General features: G+C 40.1%; 1 protein-coding gene across 7 annotated transcripts in view; it reads right to left on the bottom strand.

Annotated features, from left to right (window-relative positions):
* Positions 1-4744: 4744 nt before the first annotated feature.
* PLEKHG1 (pleckstrin homology and RhoGEF domain containing G1) overlaps positions 4745-25224 on the bottom strand; it is a 202421-nt gene continuing 181941 nt past the window's right edge. For all 7 annotated transcript variants that reach the window (XM_036906962.2, XM_036906963.2, XM_036906960.2 and 4 more), the window contains 6 exons: positions 22859-22892; positions 21422-21517; positions 19706-19744; positions 18219-18241; positions 13807-15430; positions 4745-8295 (listed from right to left, as the gene is read on the bottom strand). In XM_036906962.2, coding sequence (XP_036762857.2) covers positions 7229-8295; positions 13807-15430; positions 18219-18241; positions 19706-19744; positions 21422-21517; positions 22859-22892 — 2883 coding nt within the window. In that variant the 3' untranslated portion in view covers positions 4745-7228. The remainder of the gene's footprint in view (positions 8296-13806; positions 15431-18218; positions 18242-19705; positions 19745-21421; positions 21518-22858; positions 22893-25224) is intronic.

Consider the following 25224-nt stretch of genomic DNA (forward strand, 5'->3'; position numbering starts at 1 on the left):
ACATGTTATATATTTATATTAATATGCAGTTATTGCATATATCAATATAATTAACCCATTGATAAATATCAATTGATATAACTAATGTTGATATAATTATGACATAATGTACTGATATACATAAATATATATTGTACACACACACACACATATATGGAGAGAGAAAATGAGAGAAGGGGCTGCATTTGCTCTATACCGGACTATGCTAAGCCTGTTGGGGAATCAACTTTGAACAGACAGGCACGGCCCAGGTCTCCGAGCTGACTGCAGAAGGTCAGGCGAACACAGGCATGTTAATGGAGAGTTATGAGTACGATGGTTCAGTCTTGTAAGCGTTCCAAAAAAGAGGCACCTTCCTCAGCCTGGAGAGTCCTAACAGCCTGGTAACACTCAGGGAAGACTTAGGAGTCAAGCTGAGGGAAGGAGCCTTGGGGAAGGAAGATGTGAGCTGAAGTCTGGGCTGGAGACAGTTCTGACTGTACCTCCTGCTCTTGGGTTGGATCACAGGAGAACAAATAGCCTCCCCCTACAGGAACCTTAGGAGGAACAACATCCTCAAGGGAGAGCTAAGTTTTAGCCCAAAAAGAGAAATGAATTAAAGGGGCACATGAGGAAAGGCTGTGGGAAGAAGAGCTGTGAGGAGGCGGTTCAGGAAACAAAGCAGGGCAGGGATGCCAACAAGGAAAGATGGCCCTGGGGGCATCCATCCTGGGAGACGAGGCCCAGGATATCAGGGACAGGAAGCATAATGACTGAAGTGGTCCAGAGGCCAAAGAGACAGATGCAGCAAATACCGGGAAGGTTAAAAGCATAGCAAGGACACTTGGACTTCTCAAAGCTCAGGTTGGATTGCACTTCCACGGGAGTCCTGGTCTGGGGATGAGGAGACTTTGCTCTCAGGAAGGCTTACCTGAGGCTTGAATGGTTTGCTTGGACTTAGAAGCTCTGCATTTAGTGCAGCTTTTCTGAAACTCCCAGAATGTAGTCTGTGCTCTGTGTGTTTAGAATGGAAAGCATGACTCCACAAGGCTCAGGCCTGATCCCTAGGAGCTGGAGTGACACACACCAACACTAGCCTGCAACATCCACATTATCACCAACCAGTTCTGCAGGCAAGGCCATGCATTCAATAATTCGGTACATATCTTTAACTGCAGCTGATGATTTTCTTAGAATAAATTTCTAGGTGTATTAATTACTGGGTCAAAGATTATGAATTTTTGATGCTATTGACCTACATTACCAAACTTTTTTTCTAAAAAATTTATAGCAACTTATATTCTCATTTAGCTGGGAGTAACCATCTTTCTCCATTCTTAATATGGGATAATTAAAAAAAATATTTTTTGTATGTCACAGAATTCTATCAGTGTTCTGAGACAACTCTCCCTGAGTCTCTAGCACTTGGCATTTCTTCCTGTCTTGTTCCAGGCTATCACTGCAAGGACATCTGTACAGCAAACAGCCTTGGAAGATACAGTGTTTCCCTTTGACAGATATGTTTGCTGTCCAGAGAGTAAAGATAATGTCTTCCTCCAGGAGCAAAGATTGGGCAGGTTTGCTAGTGGCCCTTTAAGACTTGGGATTTCTAAATTCAGGGTTCCTCAGCTGTGAAACAAACCCACTGTGTGCAGAATGCACTGGGCTGCTCTGCATTGCCCCCCATGAGCCTGGAGGAGAAAAGGGAACCAATACAAATGTGAAGCTCATGCTGTCTGCAGTGCTGGGAGTAATAATGCTCTTTATCTCTGACCTAGGAGTTTTGTTTTTTCTACCAGCATCCATGAAACTGAAGCAGGCTAACTTTTTAGCTTGCAAACTGAGTAAAATCCCAAATCCTGCAGGGTCCTTGACAGTGATTTTTGAGGTGAGTCTTGAGGCCCATGCAGATCTCCTGGATGAAGAGAAGTAAACAAATTTGGAAGTGGGGAGGCCAGTGGCCAAACAGGTAGGAAGCTATAGTAAGAAGCCAAGAAAAAAAAAAAAAGAAACTAGAGAAGGAGCTTCAAAGGAAGAAAGAGCACTAGACTGGGGAAAATGACAACTCAGGTGGAGATGTCCTGTGGGATCTTCTTTGCACTCAGAAAGGAAGTCTAAGCTAGAGATGGTGTTTTAGGGGACAGAGGATAAATGGTAGCTCAAGCCTCAGGTGAGCTCATAATATTAGAGGAGAATGGAATGGAGACCATTTAGTCTCACAAATTTGAGGCTTATTGAAATCAGGTGGATAATATAAACTACTGAAGTGAGCCAGGTGTAAAATTTCCTCCAAAGAAGCAATAGGTTCTTCAGACTTTCTATGACATGTTTGTTTTACTTTAAGAGGAGAAATCTTATTTTCTATCTAAAACATTTGCATTTAATTGCTTTAAAATTTGCTGACAAAGTCTATTATGGAGAACAAAGGAACAATCTTCCCAAAGGTTAAGACTAGTCACCGCAGTTTAGGGTGATTTTTCACCTTTAGATTCTCTCTTCAGATCTCACAGAGTTGCCTCAGCAGTCCAGTTTTTTTTAAAGAAGGTGGAATTTGGATGTTTATTTTAAAACTTTAAAAAATCATGCAAGCCGGAGTCAGCCTCTAGACCACCTATTTACAGCCTCTGATTTAACTGGTCTATGGAAGAAGGAATCTGCTTACCCCACGGCCTTGTGATGGTTGTATGAGAACTGCACGGAGAGCTGTACGTTGCTGTATGACCAACAGGACATTTGGGGGCTTGTACTTGCCCCAAAAAGCAGATGAGTTGCTTACTGTTCAAGTTGTTCTTTTACTTGGAGCTGAATAAAAATTAATTAGTTTTAGAACTAATTAAGTGGAACTGCTTGCTTCTCTTCCTTCATTATTGTATGATGCACTGTCAATAAGCCATTATCAGGAAAATCAAGTTTTGTTTTATAGAGACATAAAGTGAACTTAGTCCATGGGAATGCACCACCATTGTAAAGTAGGCAAGTTTGTCTTTTGGCATAAAAAAAAAAGCTGTGCATTTCCCACCTCATCCCAACCAGTTATTAGGAAAGACATTTGGTCTTAAATGGACTTCAGAGAAGGGAATGATAATCCAGTTTTCACATGACCATGTAGATTCTTAATTTAAGATGTTACTGGAAATCTCACTCAGATTAAATTTCTCTGGAATTCTATCAGCCAAGAAAAGGGCCTCATAGTATTTTTTCCCTGACCTACCAAACAGGAACTCTAAAAGTAGATGACATTGGATTTCTGAGGGTAGGTGCTATGAATTTTAAAAAGCAACTTTGCCGTTGTTCTTACTTCCCTCCTTTGTGTCTCTAATTTGAATATGTTTTTTCATGCTTTGGGCTCAAACAAGTTTTTGACTCTATCTATTCAATCATAAATATTTATTAATCACCAACAGTCAGGCACTGTGAAGAGCTGGTAAAAAACATTTCCACCTCGAGGGGTCAAGTGAGACGTGCTGCTTTTTAGAATCTTCTTCCAAAGAGAAACTTCTGAGCTCCTAAAAATGTTTTAAAAAATGTTATAGACCAAACATCCCAAATTATATTAGTTTACAGTTACATGGATTAATTGTGCAAAAACATTAATGCAGCAAAATTCTACATTATCTTGGTGTTCCATGCCGTAAGCTATTTGTAAGGAAAGAAAAATGTGAGAAGCTAGATGTGAGCAAAATATTATGCTCTCATACTATTTTAAGAGAAAAAACATGAAAAAGCATGCATAAGAAAGCTCCAGGTCTCATCAAGGTTTAAGTTAAAGACACAGACATATGTAAAATAGCAAAAAGCTGAAGTAGTTTCTTTTATTGCCCTGCCTTTCTGGCTGATAGAATTGAGTGCAGTTACCACTGTACAGGTAGAGGAAGTTATAACAGAGGAGATGAGAGCTCCTCAAGTATTGTTGACATTTGTTCTTCAACGTTGAGATTTTTTAAAAGATTTAAACTTAAGGGACAAATGTTATTAAATATTTGTTTAACAGCTATATTTAGAGCTCATCACAAACCTGCGGAGTTTTAAGATTTTTTTCTTCTAAGCATTTATGTATAGACTTTACATAGGGCACAGTTTATATGCCATTCACTTCTCTAAACTGAACTATAACGACTTATATAAAAGCCCATCTATTTTCAACCTTAAGGTAGAAGAGTACGAAAGGTAAGTCTGATGGATCCTCAATGTAAAGTTTAGAAACTCCACTCAAACACTCTAACGAACATTTTAAAAGCCATTTTCCTCTGTATAAGGTAAGTTAGGCAACATTTATATTCATTATACTGGAGTAGGGTACTAGGCTTATATTTGGCAACAGAATTGCTTTAGAAAGTGTTCTATGAGCATCAATTTATATTAACATGCTTTTGTTCGCCATAAAATTTTTATCTGTTAAAGAAAATTCAGAACATGAAGTTACATTAGAAAAACCTTCATTTGTGACAAAAAGTGAGTTGTACATTAATTTTTTGATCCAATAATGAAATAGAAGTGAATCTTGTTACTACAAAGTAAAAAAAAAGATAATATAGTGATTGTTTTAACTTAGCCACCAATCAAGAAAATAAATACCATCTCAAAGGTTAAATTCATTATTTAAAAATTATCCGAAGATACAAAAATAGTCTGTCACTGAAACATGGTATATCATCATTACCTGAGCCATTTTCTGCACAGCTCATAAGGCAAGACGAAGTATTATAACTAAAGGTAGTTTGGAAAAATCGTGACCTTTCTGGAGTAAACACATTCACACTATAAGTTACTTTGTACTTTACAAACTTTATTAAATAATGAGCATTACTTTCATTATCTTATATACAGTATTTAAACTATGTTTTCCTAGATGCATTGTTTTTGCATGAAGAATAGAGTAGGTGAAAAGTGAACTTATAAAAAAAACCAACTGAACCTTCAGCACAGAGCCCTAATAAGAACTTGACATACTGTTAAGTACAAATAACTTCCCAACTATATACATCCCTTCCCCACCTCCGAAAGGAACCTTTTAACAAAAACCCTTAATTGACAACTTTGAAGAAAAATACAAACATGATTATATATACACAGCTCTCAAAATCTGCATCCTGGATGACAGACGTGATCTTTAAAACTAAAGATTTGTCCTAGAATCTGAAGACAACCACAGGTTTTATACAGTGAGAGAGACATCCACCTTCCTGCAGCAGAGTATTCCTACAGGTGACATCAAAGCCGTGCAACAAGAAACTGGTGTGAAGAATCAATGATTTCTGAGTGTAAGATGCCACATTAATATGGACAATATAGAATTTTGATCATATGAACCAAAAAGCAAAAGTGGGGAACTGTATTCTTGGGACAAGAAAAATCAGGTGACTGTTTTGCAAATGCACTTCTAAGTACCTCTAGCAATCTAGGGACATATTTTCCTACAGTGCTTGTCTTTTCTGACCCTGCTTAAATCTTAAAAACTCATACCATGTTTAAAGAAAGGCCAGAAGGAAGAAATATTTTCAAAATCATGCTATTCAATATGGATTTTGTTTTACAAGCTACAAGGTGAAAGAAGAGTATAGCAAAGCAAGAAACAAGTTATTCTGTGGTATTTAAAAAAAAGAATGCCTTAGGTACCTGTTTGTAAAATGAGGACGGTCCCATTTTATGTTTTATGGTGAAGAAAAGAATGTTGATAAGATGTCCCTGATTCAAATCAGTATCATTGATATTAATATCATTAAATGACAAACCTAGATCTACTTTCTCTACTCATTGATATCCCTTTTCTCTACTCATTGATATCATTAATATCATTAAATGACAAACCTAGATCCCCTTTCTCTACACATATTATCATAACTTTTAAAATGAAAACTGAAAGATGGCGAAGGGGGCACAGAATATAAAACTGTTTAAAATGAGAATACAAAGGGGTCTGAGAAAACATTCGCTTTGTATTGACTAGAGTCTTCGGTAAAATAGAATATTTTTATAAAGTAGCCATAAATTCACCTTCATTTTTCTCTTTAGTTTCTTTGATTTTGCTTTTTACTCACAAGGTCTTGCTTTTGTTTTTCAGTTTCCTTCCATAAAACCTCAGAGTAGTACATAATATCACAAGAACCACTATTAAAGACCATAGTTACCACATAGAAGATGTTAGAACTTAGTAGCCAAAGGTTCTATTCTTATATATACCTCAAAACAATGAGAGAAGGCCCCATGTTTTATGTGGTTTAGAAAATAAATTTCATTGTAGTCGGTGAAAGCCTCAAGGCTGCGTGCAGATCTTTTGACTGACTACAAATCTCACGACGTACTAATGAAAAACCTCTCTGGAAAGAGTAACTTCAAAGTGCTTTGTTCTATTTGAGCTTACGGTTTACTTTGTGTTGATCAGAGACAGGCACAAAAATAGTATAAAGGGTTCTATTATCCTCATCCAACTCTAATAGGAGAAAATAAAAATAAAATTGTTCCGAGTGTCAACTCAACTTTCTAACAGTTAAGTCAATTTGTATTTTCTTAGACTTTGTTTTCTTTAAGCCACTGAGGGAATCATTCATTCTACCCCAGAAATCATAAACATGATGAGCAGCACATTCCCCAGGCATTGTCCAGGATTATGGGTAAGGATTTCTGTTTAAAATTGGACGTGCTACATTCTAATTTCCAAGTTACACAATTTCTGCATTGTAGGAAAACCAGCACAGAAACCCTAAAATGGGTACTTACAGACTATACTCCAACTAGAGATCTCTAGCTTAAGTTATCCTAGGCTTTTGCCAGAAATGTAACAGAAATGCTAGACAGAATAAACATAATCCCCCAGACAGCTTTAGCTTCCTTTCCTTTTTAAAAGGTGAAAAAGGCTCCTTGCTGCCTTTGAGTCCTAGGATAAAACTACTCATGGCTTCTGGATAGTAAGAAAGGATTACTGCATTTCTTAATGCTATCAGGATATGGGAAAAAAATATCTGGCCACATCGTTAAAAAAAAAGCCTAAAAATTTTCAAGTGAGACTGACTGACATGAAATATGATGATAATCAGCATCAGAAAACATACTGTTAGGTGCTAACATTTGCTACAGTAAAATCCTGGCTGGGTCGTCAGCCATTTCAAAAAGTTGTGCAGTAAAAGAAAGTCTATTTTACACCTCTGGTTATTACAAAATTGTTTTAATCTGGTACATATAAAACACCTCTCAGTATCTGTGACTTAGGAGCATAATGAGAAGTTACTTCTGGCAGGTCCTAGTAAGAACCTCAGGCGAAGCTGCTTGAACTAAGACATTGAAACTTTTCCCTCAAAGACTGGACAATATTTTGCTGACTGGGAGACGGCCCCCTCCAGAGATAGTCATTCAGTTTGTCAGAATCGCTGTATGATGTCAGATACGGTGAAATGCCAAGCTTGCCACTTACTGGCCTTTTTGTAGTGCATGGCGTATTCAAAGGGTAAGATGGGCCACTGCTGCCGACGGTATCAGAAAAGTCAGCATCCATCATCTTGGAGTCAGGTTCCTTTCTTCGACTGTAAGAGAGCTCTAACTCTGACGACTCCTCTTCTTCGGACTTTATTTCTACATAGTCATCTTCATCTTCTTCAGTCTCTTTGAAATTGGAAAGATAGTTCTGTGTAGCTATTTGGGAATTTAAGGGTAGATTTCTATTTACTACCAGAACTTTCTGTGAGTCTTGGAGTATGAGATCTGAGCGTTTTTCAGTTCCCTGTTGACATGAGTCAGCAATACCTGGCAGCAAATCCTGGTGATTCTCACACCTTGAACTTTTGTGTAGAGGCAGCACCTGTTTCTTTCCCATTTCACCAGGGTAGTTGATGGAGTCCATGGACTTGTTTATCGAGATGGAGGAAGATGACTGAGACCTGTTATATGGCTGAAATTTAGCACTGATTCCTTTCCGGCCCAAAGAGTTGTAAAGATGGCCCTGACATGGGTTTTCTTTGTGGGGCTGGCTGACTACCACACTGTGTCTCTGCATGGAGCCCAGTGGAGGGTTGGACATTTGAAGGGAGGGCACGGAGCAAGCTGTGGTTAACTGTCCTGGAGTACTTTTTGTACTGACCTCTAAAGTGGAATATTTTGACTTCAAGTCTTGCTCTGGCTGGGAACAGAAATCTGCTAATTCTCCATTACTATAGGTGGAGTGCAAAAGCCAGTCCTGACTACCTTGTTGGGCCTGGGAAGGTGATGCACACCTGAGGTTGGAAGGCTCTTGAGGGCTGGCCCAGCCATCCTTCTGAGGCTTACAGGGAGTCTCTCTGAATACAATCTGGTCATACACTTGGGAATACTCAGCAATCCTGGCACCTGGAAGGCAAATATTAAAACAATAAATACACATGGGATTATTTCTATGTATATAGGATTCTATGTATATAAATATACATAGGATTATTTCTATGAATGAAGAGATTTTTAAAAAGGCATAAAACATTCTAACAAATATTAAAAAAATTTTAACAGTAGACAGCACTTTTTAAATTAGTTTGAGTATGAGTAGTCATTGAATACTAAGCAACACAAACTAATAAAATAATCCATAGTTCAATAAAAAAATAAAAATGCCACCTAAAGATCATTTAATTTGATCTAATTATGTCATTTAGTTTGATCTAACAATTCTGGATTATTTTATTTCAACAGCAGGTCTGCAAGAGTTCACTGTTCATAATGAACATTTCTAGTGTTCTTTACAAGCATGAAAGTGTCAGTGCTAAAATCAGGCATCATAAAGACAAGAAAGTCAGAGCTTAAGCCCTGGTCAATAAAAAGTAACTCAAGTAGTCATGGAAAGAAGCATGACCACGATCTGCCATGCAAAGGCTACCCTGGCTTCCCACTGGTCTTGACTGAACTCGGACAACTACCCCAGAGGTTCTGCTCCTAGTGGCTATTCCTGTACTTCTCGTTTCCATGCAGCATGCTGCTGTCTGGGGAACCAGGGTCTACAGGAAGTCCTCCTTCCCAGTATTTCAAAACCACATGCATTGACTGACCCACACACATCTCTCTTCCCATCTCCAAGAAGTCAGGAGCTGAAGTCTATGCTTCTAAGACATTAAGACTGAACCATCTGTGCAAATAACTGATAATCTAATGCTCTCTAGTACTGGGGCCAGAACAGGATTTGCCTGCTATTTCCACAAAAGCTGTTGGCACTTCCAATTAGGCTATAAGGACACTTTCCTTTCTGCTCCATTTCTGAGTATGGACATTTCTAAAGACATTAACAGAACCATTGTGTGGATAGAGAATTCTCTTGGGCCAGGAATGATTTAAGAGAGAGAGCCCAATCCCCAATCCAGGTACCCACATGACCACCCTAGAATTCAAGAATTCCATGAGTCCTATAAATCTCTCAGACCACATCTAATCAGTCTCTATGCCGGGAATCTATCCCAAATATGATGACCAGCAAAGTGACATTACATTTCCTTCTTCTTTAATTAGTCATGTTTTTAGTAACCTGCTATTAGTAAGTCATTCCTTGAATTTAAACTAAATATTTAGTTGTGTTTCTGCCACTTCTTTTAAATTATCTTCTACAAGGACAGAAAATAGTCTATTATTCTGTGTACCCTTTAATTTCAACCCCTCATATTGCTTGCTCCCTGTCCCCAAAATCAGTAAATAGTCTGTTTAACTTCTCATTATAGATCCTATATTCAGATCCTTCAGGTTTTCAAGTGCAAATTCCTCAAAAAGACAGAGATAATTAGTTTAGAATTTCTAGTAAAAAAAACTTGAGCTGTTATTCCTTAAAGGGTATTGTAAAGACTCAGAATGCCAATTACTATTTGGCAACCCCTTAAGAGGCTAAAAGTCTGTATGGACACCGAGGTGTCCACATAAGCCACCCTGAAACCTACAGTGTTCCTTAACTATGAAACCCAACTAAAGGCAGCTGAACCTTTAGACAAAGTTGTTGGTTAGCAGCCCACCTGAACGTCAGATGGTTCTGCACACACCCATTCTCACCCACACTGTGGCCCACAGCCTGATCCCACAGCTGAGTCAGGAAGGCTCTGAACTTTCACAAAGTTCCAGGAAGATGACATTTTTGGGGAAAGTAATGAAAGCTAATTAAAAATTTTGGCTAAATTTTTCCAGTACCAAATTTAGCCATAAAAATCTTATAAGAACAATTAGTTCCTGACTTTAGAACATGGTGGCCCACATAATCTGAAACCATGTCTTATCCAAAATATCCATAGTATTTCTCATGCCTTTGTCTTCCTTATCATACCCTCTTCTTCATTTGCTTCATCAAATGCCATTTACCTCTCAAGACCCTCCATAAGCCCTACCCCTTCCATGAATCCTTTTCTTCCTGATTTCTCTGACGCCTTGTATGCTCGGTGAGCATCATAACACTTAACTATTGATTGCACAAGCATGCTTGCACATACATGCATACATGCGCACAATCTGGCATTGCTAGTTTTACATGGGCTAGTTTATTATTCCAGCTAGTCCATAATGTTGGAGAATAGTCCCCACAGTGCACCAAACATCATTCTAGATAGATAGAAACTGGTCTCAAAAACGACTTAATCACTCCAATAACTTCGGGACTGCCTTCTTTTCTTTTAGGCATATTGTTATAAATGGATGTGCTTTACCTAAGACCATATCACTGAGAGTGGAAAGGCAGCCTAGAAATCAGGGGCATAGCAAGAAAAGGGGAAGAGGGAGAGAGCCTTTGATTAAAATGCTTCCTATAGATAACTCATAATGCGCACAGCTTATCATTGGATAATAAGAAGTTGACCATTTATAAATTTTGGAATAAAAAGTATCTCATAAGTAGACAATATACTGTACTAAGTTTTTGGGGTTTTTTGGTCTCAGCATGACCTAAGAGAGTCTATAACTTGCTTGGTGCCAATGAGAACAAGAATCCAGCTTCCAGAGATACAGCTGTCATTAAATAGATTCCCTAAGCCAGGTGTATAGGAAATAATCAGTCCAAGAAGACACCCCTAGCCTAAAAAACTTAGTATTAGTCAGCTGGATCAAACTTCTCCATAATCCTTAGTTCTGATATGAATAGGTTTTATGGAACATGTTCATTATCATTGTGTGACAAAAGGGCTGTCTTTGGTTTATTTCTCTTTGTAAGTTTAAAAGATGGAGTTCTTATGATTCCAGATAAAAATAAAAGGTGACTCTTGCTGAGAGAAATATGAAGCATACTGTTCTCGAGACAGAGGATTAAAATCAATGTTTCTGATGTTTTTTGAGACTCAAGCATAAAATTATTTGCTTTCCCTACTTTATACAGGGAGGAAAAATCCTCAAGCCTGGATGGAGTTTTCTCCCGTGTAAAACATGGCCTCAAGGACGATCAGGAGGGAGGCCTGACAGGACAAGGCCAGCATGCTGCAGCAGGCTCTTGAAGGCGGGGGCCACTAGACCTGGTTGGGTGATTTATAGGTGGAAATCTGGCCCAGGGCCGGTAGACCCCGGCTAGAGAGTTCAATATAGGTGCTCGAGAGTTTCGGCAGGTGAATAGGGTGCTCCTCCTTCCGTACAGCACCGAGAGCAAGCTCCTGGCAAAGTGGCAAGGCCCACACGAAGAAGTCTGGAGAATCGGTCCATTCGATTACGACGGCCTGTGCCCAGATAAACAAGAGAGAGAAAAGGGGTCATCACGTCAACTGATTGAAAGCCTAGTGGGCACAGGAAGTGGTTTCGATCCACCCAGATGGAAGACTCCTCAGGTCCGAGAGACGGCAGGCCCTAGGGACGTGCTCCTGCCAGACATCTCAGAAGATCACTTTGGAGAGGCTGTCTCCTTTTTGTTGCGGAGAACATCGATAGTAGCCCCCATGTCAAGAAAGGACCCAGACACAGAGCTGAGAAAAGATCCCATGGGATCCCAGAAGAGACCAGTACACAAACCAAAAGGGAGAACAAACCAAATGTGAAAAGAAGCAAAAGAAAACCCCAATGGGAAAACTAAGACTTAAAAGGTGGGTCAAAAAGAGGACTATTCAAGGTGGTCATAAGCCCTAAAGATTCAGCCGTGAAGGACATGCTTCTATCAGGGTTAGAGTTTTGCATTTTAATGGATGGACCGTCTTCAGAAAAACCTGGCTCAGGTGATCACCACTTTTTAAACAGTCTGCTGGCCTCATCCACCACCATCAGGAATCTTGGAGTCATACCTTCTCTCGTTCTGAGGCGCACTAGCCCGGATTCAGTCAGGGGCTGCAGTGCCACTACTTCACTGTTTCCAGTGCCATCTATGCCCCTCAAATAGTCCTTCTATAGCTGGAACTCAGTCATGTTTTCTATGTAGAACAACAAACCATCTTAGCAATACTAGTGTTGAAAAAGGGCCATGAATTAATTCCAACATATTATTGCCAGGTGAGAAATATATGTGCCATCTAGTCTCTCTCACAGTCACATAAAAATCACTTTTAATCTTTATTTAAGAACAAAAATAACAACTCAAAGAGAGTCCGTAAAAATCCTCTAGGTATTAATTAGAGGGCTTAATGTCCCTATCAGTTAGGAAATTTTACTGTATGATTTAGCTCTAGAAAAAGAGTAAAACTTTAGACAACTCTTAAATACTTCCGAACTTAAAAAACAATTTCCTACAGATTCTTGTCACGTAACTTGCAGATTCATTTAGGATTTGGATGTCCTCTTTCTATTGTCTGGTTGCCACAGAGATAAAGCAATCTGTCCCAAGGAAAGGAGATTAGTGACAGCAACCTGGCCAGATGGGCAGCGTCACCATCAAGCTAAGTAAGTATCTGAATGGGCCCTGATACTAAGCCATCTGGCTTTTGCTTTTAATTGGAGAACTGTCCCCTCTTATTTGACACTGAGGTGGTTCTTTGTCAGAAAATCTAGGGCAGGGAAAGGCCACACTGCTTTAAAATGCAGATTCTTGGGCCTAACCCCAGAAATCTCTCTGGATCTAGTGGTGAAAAACTCCTCAGATGAAAGCCAGCACCCTCAGATTTATCTTTCCATGAGAATTATGTGCTTTATGCACATACATCTGTGCTCTTACACTGTGTTATGTTTTGTCCTTCAGAACCCTTTCGAATTTAGCCAGAGCATGTGTACTTCTTTATAATAGAGGGAAAAAGTCAAACCTTTAGTCCTAATTGTACCGGTATCATAACTGAGATCCTTGTTCTCTGCCCTACAAAAGAGGCTTGATGAAAAGAAGTACACTTCGGGGAGGCTGTCTGAGAATAGCAAATGAGATGGTACTAAATGTGCTATTATAGCAGCTATTTAAAAAAATCACCTAGTAACCCAGATATATGAGAACACACCTCACACCTCAGTTATAGTGTGAACAGCTAAGAAAATGCAAAAAGGACCCCCTTTTTGTTTTTGTTAGAATAAGTAGGCATGTTTGTTGGGATTCTGGAACAAAGAGCAGTCCCACTCTACATGCTCCCAGGCCCCAAAGGCTGACGCGAGCTACTTCTCCTAACACACAACACAAAGGGAAAAGGCCCAGATGCCACAGGTTACATGGATCACTATTTTTCACACTTCAGATTACATTAGAGAAAACGTCTCAAAACGTCAAATCTGTAGTGACAAGGTTACGCACACAGTGAAACCCTCAGAGACCAACTCACACTCCTACTTGTGTGATTCCGTGAGGTGCACGGGGAGGTGAGCAATGGCCTTGTCTGCTTTTGTGAGTCTGTGGTCTCACTCTGAGAGAATAGACCTCAGAGTGACAACCTTCTCATGGCTCCAAGGGCCTTTAGAACCTGAAAGCTGCCCTTACATCTTACTTTCAAGAAGGAACAGAAGCAGTGGGAAGCAACGTACCGATGGCAGGCCCCCCTTGCTTCTTTTCTTCTAGGATGGCAGCCAGATCTCTGTGCACAGATTTATGCTGCTGGCTGGCCAGTGGCTGCTCCAACTCTGGGCTTTTCACTTTTAAAAGTTGATTTGCCTTCTTGATCTTCTGACTGTACTGCCTCGCCATCACAAAAACCCTGCTTTTTGTCTTATCCGTGGCCTCCATCCCAGGGTCAGGAGGTTCCAGGTCTGTTTGGGACAGACGACTGCTAGCCAAGTCATAAGGATTTTCCACGGCGGGTATTTCACTGGCCAGAGAGAGCCGGTTCAGACTCAGAAAGGAGCCCTCTTTGGAAATCAGGTCTTCTTCGAACGGGCAGGTGGCCCGGCTGGCTCTGCTGGGCCTGTCTTGGAGGGACGTGAGGCAAGCAGGGCCCGCAGGCAGCAAGAGCGTGGAGCGCGCCGCGTCTCTGCTCAGCTCAGGGGTGCTCTCCGAGCGCAGCCTGTCTTGCACGTCATCTTTGCTAACAGGAAATGCTGCAAGGAGTCGGTCTCTAGTTTTGACTTCATTTTTCTTGATGTAATTTTCCAGGTCATTCCAGATTTCGTCTACTTCTTCAGACAGTTTATCAGATATAGACTTATCTCCTAGAGACAAGTTACAGCTGAAGGAGTTATACAGCAAGCTCAAATAGTCGTTCTCCGAGGGTCCCTGGGGGTAAGGCGTTTCATCCTCGCTGAACTGTAGGCTATCCTGGGAGACAAAGGGCCGCAGGCTGTCGCAGCATGCAAAGTCGGCGTCCAGACCTAGGAAGGTGCTCCTCTTGGAACGCTGCAGGCTGCTGCCTTTGAAATCCGGTGAGGGTGGATCTGGGAGGCCTATAGTGTCATAGATGTTCTCCTCAACCACCTCGAGTTCGTGCGTGCTTTGGTTCGACGCCTCGAGGCCCGTCGGAGCCCCATCTCTCTTTGTGTGCAAAGAGCTCTTCCTCTTTGAGAAGGCTAGCTCCGGGGTGCTCTTGGGGCGAACAGAGTCCCTGACTGATTTGGGGGGACTGCATTCAGCTTCTTCCCGTTTAGCAACTATTAGTTTTAAGTCCTCATAACTTATGTTGTCATAGACATGATCTACATCATCAATAGTCAACTCTATAGACGACCCAAAGGGAGTCATTCCGTCCTGCCTGTCCCTTCCAGGGCCGTTCTGCTGTTCTTTTCCGGGGCTGTACTGACAGCCACCACTGTCCCTGATGCTTATTTCAGGAGGGCACGTGTTGCTTTCACCAGCACTGCTGGCCCGCCTAACAACCCTATGGCCCGAGCCGGTGGCCTCTGTAGGCTCAATCTGTCCCATATGCCAGCTACAAGGGCGACTTGAAGGGCCATCCTCACACAGCCGGGGTGAGTTCAAGTCTGAAGAGGAAAAGGATGGCACAAACATCTGGTAATCGTCTTCATCATCCTCGTTCTCCTGTGGGGACCGGCGGCTGGGAAACAAGGCTTGCCTGATCTGGTGGTCCGTCCAGAGGTTTCTGACGGCTCCACGCCCTCGAAGTGCACTGATAATGGCAGAACTGCTTGGCTGACTGTTCCTCTGGGCGGGAGATGGCCCTGCTGAAGTCAGCTGGGGAGACCCTTCTTCTCTGGACACCTGAGGGGGACAGAAACAAATCGACTGAATTGTAGCACTGTGGATAAATGACTTTTGATGTTTCCCTGGATTTACACATTGCCTCTGCCACCAGACTATAATATTCTTAAAGAAAATGATAAGTAAAACGATGTCAACTGAATGGAAAAGCACTGGATTTTCCAAAAGGAGCAGAAAGGACTACTATTGATATTTACTTAGAAATAGACTAGGTCATTTGCACATTCTCCAAACTAATTAGTATCAGGGACATATTTTCTGATCAACACTATACTAACCTATTGGAAATCTTGAGTTAGCAAGAATTTTTCATCACTTGCCAGTGAAACTGGGATACATATTGCTTGCCTTGGAATAGCCAACTATCAATATTTCTGTTGTCTGTCTGTCTGTGTGCCTGCCTGCCTGCCTTCCTACCTATCTGTCTGCCTGACTAGCAGGGAGTGAGGAGAAGAGTAGAGAGGGGAAGAATAAAATTTCATCCTGTATGTTATTTTTCTATTAAAAATTTGAAGCTAAAAATATCCAATAGTTATTTAATCTTTCGTTCACTTTTTTTTTTACACAGCCAGACAGTGAGCCATTTGAGGCCTTGGAATAAATGAATACACACACACACACACACACACACGGATATATGTATACACACTCACCTACATGTAGAGTAGTATACTTATGGCCCTCGTATTTCTCCTTCACCCTTTAGTATCTCTTTCTTTCCATTTTACTCAGACTGCACTGGTATTGTATTTATAAAATATGGGCACCAGTAACTATGTTGTATAAAATAAAACAAGTTAGTCTTAATAAAATCTCAACTTTTAAAGTGTAACAAAATGATTTTGTGAACAGCCAGTAAGTAACACCCTCTCAAGATTTATCATCTCAGAAAACTTTTCAGATGTTTTAAAAAATTAGGAGATCTGAATTGCTTTGCTAATATCAAAGTGTATTTTTAAGGTAATTAAACTTTAAATGAAGATAGTAGTACTTTGGAAGCTAAAATTTTATATCAAAAAGGTCATCAGGAGAACTGAAGAAGCTCTTAGATTAAGAAATAATCAGTGTATGGATGGGCACAACCCAGAAATGTGTGGCTTAGATACTTCAATTTCCCTGGAGCCATGAGGAACATTCTCTCCTGCCTTGTTTTTCCACACTCTCAGCATTATGGCTATTTAATAATAATATGATAATAGTTATCATTTATGAAGCACTTGCTTTGCTCCAAAAAATGTATTTAAAGAATATATTATCACATTTAATCTTTATAACAATTCTACAAATTAGGAAACTTAAGTCTTGGTAAAGTTAACAACTTTTATACCTATAGCCATAGAGCTTATAAGTGGCAGGAATGGATTTGAATTCATGTCTTAATCCACAGTTTATATATGAACTTAGCCTCCCTCACTCCCTCCTTCCCTGTCTATGTACATAAAAATATACATACATACATATACATATACATACATACATACATACACACATGGCCTTGGAATACATATTCTGGAAGAAATGTTAGGTAATTATTAAGGACTCTTTCCCATTATAAACTCTTTAATCATCAGGAAATCTGTTCTCCTTGCATTTCATATAGGAGATAGAAATTTACCTCTAAGAAAAAAGTACATTGGTGCTTTATTCCTTTCTTGTTTTCAGATTTTATAAGGTTTAGTTAGCCCCCACATGGAGACTTGGTTTGATCACTATTGTAGAAAGTTCCAAGAAGCCCTTGAAATTGTATCTCTTGGGCTACACAGCGATTCCCCCACCTGCTACTGAGTGAGGCTGGGCTCCATGATCCCAGGCTGGCTGCTTAAGGAGCAGGGCACCTTCCTACCTTCCCCAGTGTGTGTTTATAAAAACAAAGTAGATTAGAAAATCAAAATTTCATCCCATATTTCAGGACAATGAACCAATTAATAAGCTTCAAAATCTTCCAAACAAAAATACGTACTACCTGAAAAAAATCCACATGCCCTAATTTGAAGAAAATCACTTAGACACCATGTTAATTTTTAGATGTCTCACTGGATGTAACTGAACTATATAGCATTTATTAACATGGTCACTGTGGTCCTGGGCTAAGGAGTTGTGCAAGTGGAATTGTGGAGAGAGATTTTCATAGCCACATCCTTATAGATACAGGACATTAAACAAGAAGCCACAATCAGTGCTCTAAAACTTGTTAATTGAGACAAGTGGCCGTATTGGACATGTTTTACCCAGGTCAGGATGTAATACTGATTCCTGAAAAGTAACAAATTTAGATATATACCTTCCAACAGTGCATACTATTTTTATTCCCCTTCTCATAACCTTTTATCAGAGGAAGAAAAAAATGAAACTCAATATGGTGAAGTTTTACTATATGACAAATGATCACACCTCTTAAACCAACATCAAGACTACATTATTAGAAGGGATCTCTGTGATTGAAGGCTAGTGCTTTGAGGAGAGTGCAATACTCAGGATGCAAGAGCCTTGGTCTTCCTGGGCAGAGGTACCGGGCAACAGGGGGTGGGTGGCACCAGCACGGGGCAGGCACTACATCCTAAGCAACCTTATAGTTTCTGGGGATTAGATGGGGCAGAGGGGTGAGGTTACTGCCTTGGTTCCAAGAGATGAAGCAGGGGAGTGAGGTTAGAAGGACAAGTCCTCACTTTAATCTGTTTCAAATGCTAAAGAATTGTTTTCAGTTGGAATATAGGCTGGAGAAGCGATAAAGATATTTAAAAGGTGCCTATAGTAAACATTTCAAAGTAAGAAATGCAATAGTGCTTACCTTTTGGATGTCTTGTGCTGTTTCTGAAAAAGAAGTTTTTTTAAAGTTTGAGGATTAAAATCATATCTCATACATAGGTAAGCACTCATATTTTATAGGACTTTTAAAACTTATTGTTAATCATTGAAGCCCAAGAGGCTTCTGAGCCCTTTAGACCTAATTTTCAGAAAATGCCTTTCCATTATCCTAGTTTTATATCCTGTACCATATATATATGTAAATAAAACAACCTTACATATATCTGAGTGTTAGGTATCTTCCTTAATCCCTGAGAGCAACTCATGTTAATAAGTTTCAAAGGCGTCTCCCCAAAAATATGTTACCTGAAAAAAATCCACATGCCCTGAGCTACAAAAATCACTTAAACATAAGACTATGCTTCTGTTAATTTCTAAACATTCTACTGGTTTTAATGTGAACATAGAGCATTTACCAAAAGGGCCACCTTGTCACTGTGCTGACAAATGGTGCAGCTGTGGGGAAAGGAGTGCCAAGCCGCATCCTTACAGACACCCTTGATTATGGGCATCTCATCTTTAAAAATTGTTTAATTACAGAAGCAGATAATATAAAAATCCCATCCTGTAGAGGTAACCACACTTAGCAGTTGTTCATCTTTCCAGGTACCACACCCAGGGCCCTCATCCCACCCCAATGCGCAGTTTTTTTGTCTTTAAAATAAAGGTGCAATATGCAAGACTGCATTTCCTGCTAACATCTAGTGGACACTCTTATCAGTAGATACATACTTCATTCTTTTTGACAATAGAATATTCCATGTAGCATCCCAGGATATGCTACAACTTATTAAACCACTTCCCACTAGATAGATGGGCATTTTATGTGGTGTTCTAGTATACATGCTGCAAAGAACAGGCACACGTAGATCTATCCATGCATGGTGAGGCTTCTGTACAGGAGGTATACATTGTGAAATTTACAAAAGTGAAAAAAGTGAAACTGTTGAGTAAAGGGCAAATGCACATTTTAAATTTAAATGGACATTACCAAATTTTGCTCCAAAAAGGTTGTAGATACTTACACATCATTAGTTTCAGAGTACCTGTTTTTCTAATATTTTTAGCCAAGCTCATAGCTTTCTCCCCTTTATTTATCTCAGGTAAATGTATGATTTTTCTGATTACCCGTATAGATGACGTTTAAAAAAATTATTGGCAATTTGTGTTTCTTTTGTGAAACTGCCCAATTATATTCTTTGCCTTTTAAAACAAAGAGTCATTTCTCTCTTGTTTTTGATGTATAGGATTTCTTTATATAACAGGGATACCATCTTTTTATGCCTGTTATCTATGTTGCAAACATTTGGCACTTGGCTGTACATTTTTAAATGGGGCACTATGACTTAGAGAAGTCAATTAAATCTGTCAAACTGTAATACATCTGGTATTCATTTGTGTGTGTGTGTACGGCTTATGGTTAAGTTAGCGGACATCAACATGAATGAAAAAAGAAATTTTAGAACTCACCACTGGTCTTCAAGACTTTATGTGATCTTGAGGAAGGTTCTGGGAGAAAAATAAAGCCAACATATTTGCAAAACCAAATAAAGATTTTTTCTTTATAAATGAATTATTAGTTTATGGGCAAATTAAGTGCTATTAATTTGCTATCAAATTTAACTAAATCCCCACTGCTTAGAAAGACATTCTTAGCAGCAAGACTTGCACTCCGTCATAACTGCGGGACAGACATTAAGTTGTGCAATCAGGAGCCACATAACAGACAACTAACCCCACAAACCAGTCATGTAGCTTCCTTTGCTTTAACTACCACCTTTAAGCTGATAATGTTCAATTTCCTTCTTATGTGACACCCCTGTCCCAAGCCTCAGACCTCAAATGCCAAATGCCAAATGCCAATCGGACCTTTCTCCAACTGGTCCACAGACCCAGCAAACTCCGCATGGCTCAATCTCAGGTGCCTAGTGTCCCATATCGGCTCCTTCATTTGTATTCCCTATTTTGGATGTCACTGACATTACCCTTCCCAGTGGTGGGCCAGCATCATTCTGATTTCCCCGTTTTCATCCATCAGTCTTGTGTGGTCCGAGCAATGTTCCTCCCACCCTCCCCCAAGTCACCACTGCCTTAAACCAGGCCCTCCCAGTCACTTCCGCAGAGGGGCATCATCCTTGGCTCAGTTTCCACGTCAAGCCAGATTTCCCTTTTTATGATTTTTAAAAAACTGAAGCATAGTTGATATTTGATATACAATATTCTTTTGTTGGTTTCAAGTATACAACATAGTGATTTGACAGTTATTTACATTATTAAATGCTCACCTCCAACTAGTGTAGTTCCTATCTGTCAACGTAAAAAAATGTTACAGAACTATTGAATATATTCTCTACGCTGTACTTTCATTCCCCAGATTTCTCTCTTTAAAATGCAAATATATCACTGCTTAAAATCCTTCCATACCTTGCAGGATCAAGTTCAAACCCTCCACACGGCTAATGTGACCGTCACGTCTCAGGGCCTCTGCATCTGCTATTTCCACCCCATCTACCTCCGCACCACCAGGTTCCATCCAGGTCCTGTCCTCTGCTCTGTGAAGCCCTCTCTTTCCTTCCTAGAGGGTTATTTAATCTCTCCCGCCTTTGTCTCTGCACTCATCCTTGCATTTAACGTCTACCACAGCTCCATCATACAGACTGGTATTTATTCACCTTTTTGGACTCTCCCAGGAGGCTATGAACTCCCTGCAAGCAGGAATCATGAACATAATTCATTCTTGCATTCCTAGTCCTTACCCCAGTGCAGGGGGTTAGGTAGTTGTTCAATAAATATGGATTCAAATGAAGAAAGAAATTTGAGGGCTAAGGGAATACTGCATAGGGTCTGGCTCAGTGAATGTGTATTAAAACTTTAGGTTTGAATAGCCTTTGTATGTGTCATTTATAGGACACAATTTTCCACTAGTGGTAGTAGTGGAGTTTAAGTACCCATGTGCTAATGGTGAAATGCTACGCAAAGCGAAATGTTTAATATTCAGTGGAAAATGGAGAGTTAAGTAGAAAAAGAGTTTTAGAACAAAAGCTCAGAGCCCATCTTAAGGCAGCCTCAAATGTAATCAAATTGGTGGTGAGCTTGAAAACCAGACAGAAAATGCCTTTTGTCTGACTGAAAGGGACTTTATTATGCCCTAAAATCATTAAATTTTGATTACAACACCCTATTTACCAGATTTTCTTCTCAGCCGATATGGAGTAGAACCATCTTTAGAGCCACAGAACGCTTTCGCCTCTCCCGCAGGACTGTAACAGAAGCCTGGGTAATCTGTAAAGATAACCACATGCACCTGTAAGGAGGAGGCGTCCAGGGCAAATGGGTGTAACTTGTTTTGGGTATCTATGGATTTATTCTTTCTCATCAGATGTGATAGCATTCCTCCTTCCAAAATTGCCATTGCATATGTATGTTGGGACTTTTCATTTACTACTGGGACTTCTAGGAGTGTGTTAGCAAGTTAAGCTGCCTTTCTCTCTCTCTCTCTCTCTCATACATACACATACACATGCATGCACGCTGCCTATGTACTCTCCTTTTTCACGCACTGGCAGAAAGAACTGACTATTGGCTTTACGTTTCCTACAAAGTCAGTTTAACTGTGTAAGGAATGATAACTTCCTACCACCACACAGAATCACCTGCAATTCGATGACACCGGAGACCAGAAAATTCCATTCAAATAAAAATCACTGCTAACTTGTTACCAAGTTCCCTGACTGACTGCACGGATGGGCCACAGCAGAGACTGGTCAAGGTAAAAACCACTGGAGAACTCAGTTTAAGTAACAATCTGGCGAGGCGTTTGGGCCGGTGTGTTGGTGGAGGCCGCTCCTATGGAAGCTGTCCTCTAGGGCAGTGGCTCTTAATATTTTTCTAGACATCGCTTCTTTGAACATTTGATGAATACTTTAGGTTCTTTTGTTGGAAAAGGGATTTTAATTTAATTTCATAGTTTATATCTTTTTGCCCCATCTAAGGGGTACATAGATTTTGGATTAAGAAAATATGGTCTAATCCTGACAAACTGCAGCATATGCAGTGATCCTCTGTACCCTGAAGCCTGAAGGTAAACAATCTGGGGACATAGCTGTACACTGGTCTTCGTTATATTGGATTTTAGCTCTTTAAAAGTGGCTAAAGTTCGAGAGACTTCTAAGGATTGTAAAGACAACATACATTTCTCCAATGTCAGTGGTAAAGTAATAGAAACGAGGTCATTTGGTTCACTACTCTGTTCACACTAAGCCAAGCTCAAACTCAGTAGGGCAAGTAAGGCTATTTTCCTGGGCGGGGTTGGGCTGCTCTGGCCTCATCCTGGGCCTGGAAGAGTTGACCCTGGAAACATATCTTACATTGTTAGCTGATATGGAGACCCAGACATGAGGTCAGCCATAAGTTGATTCACAGGTAAGCCAGGTGAAATCGAGGTAGGAACAAGTCAATGTGTCAGGAAAGATTATACTGTTTGCAGCTCTATTTGTTAAGACAGAGAATGTTCAGCTGCTAGTTTCTTAAAATTGCTCACAGTTTTATGAACTTGAAGATTAAAATGAGATAGATACAAGTAGAAAATGACAATTTAAAGTGTGTTAAGAAAACAAAACTTACGAATGGCATCCATTTCAAGTATGGCTTGCTTGGCCTGAAAGATAGAAAGCATAGCTGTAATTGCAATTACCTTTTTTTGTTTCGTCTTTAAACTAGCAATCCTCATCGGCTCTTATCCCAGCTGAACAAGTGGTTTTTGAAAAGCTTTAAAAAACTCAGTATTTCTTTTAGTGCAGGATATTCAAATGAATCCCTGCAGTGAGCAGAGGGGATGCACAACTGATGCACCAAAGCTAAGCTTACAGCTTTCACCTGGAAAGAAGAGAGGGAAAGAGAAGGGAGGGAGGGAGGGAGGAAGACAAAGAAGAGAAAGAGGATGGAGGGGTGGGGAAAGAAGGGAGGGAGAGAGAGAGAGAGAGGTGGGGAAAGGCAAACTTTCCTAAGGTTTCCAAGCCTGGCTGATCCTTGGCATTTGTTGTTCAGTTATTGTAAAATGCAGATTCCTGCTACCCAACCCTGATCTACTGAATCAAAAAATCAAGGAATAGGTTCTAGAATGTATACCACCACCCCTCCCCACATCACTGGAGCCTTCTATTTTGAGTTCACTGCAAAAAAGACTGCTGGACATTTTTTCTGTTTTCCTCCTGAATGTTCTGCGATTATCACTGGCTAACTCTCCTGGCTCCCGGCAGCTACCATCTCCTTTGTGTGCCCTAGAATCTCCTGGAGCAGGAGAAACAGCTGTGATGGTGGAGGGAGAGGGTTCTGAAAGATGCGGTTAGTGATCCCAGCCCTGGCACTTAACTAGGTGGGTGCTCTCACATCTAGGAGATGTGTTTCCTCAGCTGTAACGTGGGAAGATAGGGCATTCCTTTCAGGGTTACTACTAGGACCGAATAATGGGCACTCAACCTGTTTACCATCCACCCCTCAAAGGGCTGGGCTTGTAACCCTTGCCTCTGGCTCCTCCATACACTTACTTCTTCCCACCTCAGGCTCAACCTTCTGAGTTTAATGCTTTGAGGCTTCTTTTTATTGTTATTATTACCATATGTGAGTCATGTTTAGGGAAATATAAAAAGATAAATTAATTACACTACCATGAATTGTCTTGCCTGAAGAATCAAAGAAGAAAAAATTTAGTTCTTGCTCCTTAATGTCATTTGCATAGTATAGCTTAATCTTCAAACAGTATGCTAAAGAACTCATGTTAAAATACTTTAGCTTGGCCTCGACACCCAAAACGCAAGTAACCAGATTAGAAAATGGATGGAGGATATGAACAGACACTTCTCCAAAGAAGAAATCCAGATGGCCAACAGGCACATGAAAAGATGCTCCACATGCTAATCATCAGGGAAATGCAATTTAAAACCACAATGAGATATCACCTCACACCAGTTTGGATGCCAACATCCAAAAGACACAGAACAACAAATGCTGGCGAGGATGTGGAGAAAGGGGAACCCTCCTACACTGCTGGTGGGAATGTAAATTGGTTCTACCACTGCAGAAAGCAATATGGAGGTTCCTCAAAAAACTAAAAATAGAAACACCATTTGACCCAGGGATTTCACTCCTAGGAATTTACCCAAAGAAAACAAGATCCCAGATTCAAAAAGATATGTGCACCTCTAAGTTTATTCTACTATATGGAAGCAACCTAAGTGTCCATTAGTAGATGAATGGATAAAGAAGATGTGGTACATATACACAATGGAATATTATTCAACTATAAGAAGAAAACAAATCCTACCATTTGCAACAACATGTGTGGAACTAGAGGGTATTATGCTCAGTGAAATAAGCCAGGTGGAGAAAGACAAGTACCAAATGATTTCAGTCCTTTGAGGAGTATAACAACAAAGCAAAGCTGAAGGAACAAAACAGCAGCACTCATAGATTCCAAGAAGGGACTAGAGGTTACCAAAGGGGAGAGGTCAGAGAGAGCAATAGGGGTTGGGGGGAGGGAGAAGGGGATTGAGGGGCATTATGATTGGCACACATGGTGTGTGTGAGGGTCACAGGGAAGACAGTGTAGCACAGAGAAGACAAGTAGTGACTCTGTGGCATCTTACTATGCTGATTGACAGTGACTGCAATGGGGTGTGGGGAGGACTTGATAATGTGGGTGAGTGTATTAACCATAACTATGCTCATGTGAAACCTTCAAAAGAGTGTATATCAATGATACCCTAATAAAAATTAAAAACAAATAATTTTGCTTGTATTTCGCCACAGTCTGTGACACCACAGTAAAAATACTTAGGTGAAGTGGCAATTATATCTAGTTTTAAAAAAAGGGGTGAAAAAAGCCTCAATGTAGTCACTTTAATTTTAAGAAAACAAATGCTTAGATTTTTATAACACTGATAATTTTTATTATACATTCAGAGTGAGATTACTAGTTGCAATTAATTTCA

Source organism: Manis pentadactyla, chromosome 12 (genome assembly GCF_030020395.1).
Source record: "Manis pentadactyla isolate mManPen7 chromosome 12, mManPen7.hap1, whole genome shotgun sequence".
NCBI lineage: Eukaryota > Metazoa > Chordata > Mammalia > Pholidota > Manidae > Manis > Manis pentadactyla.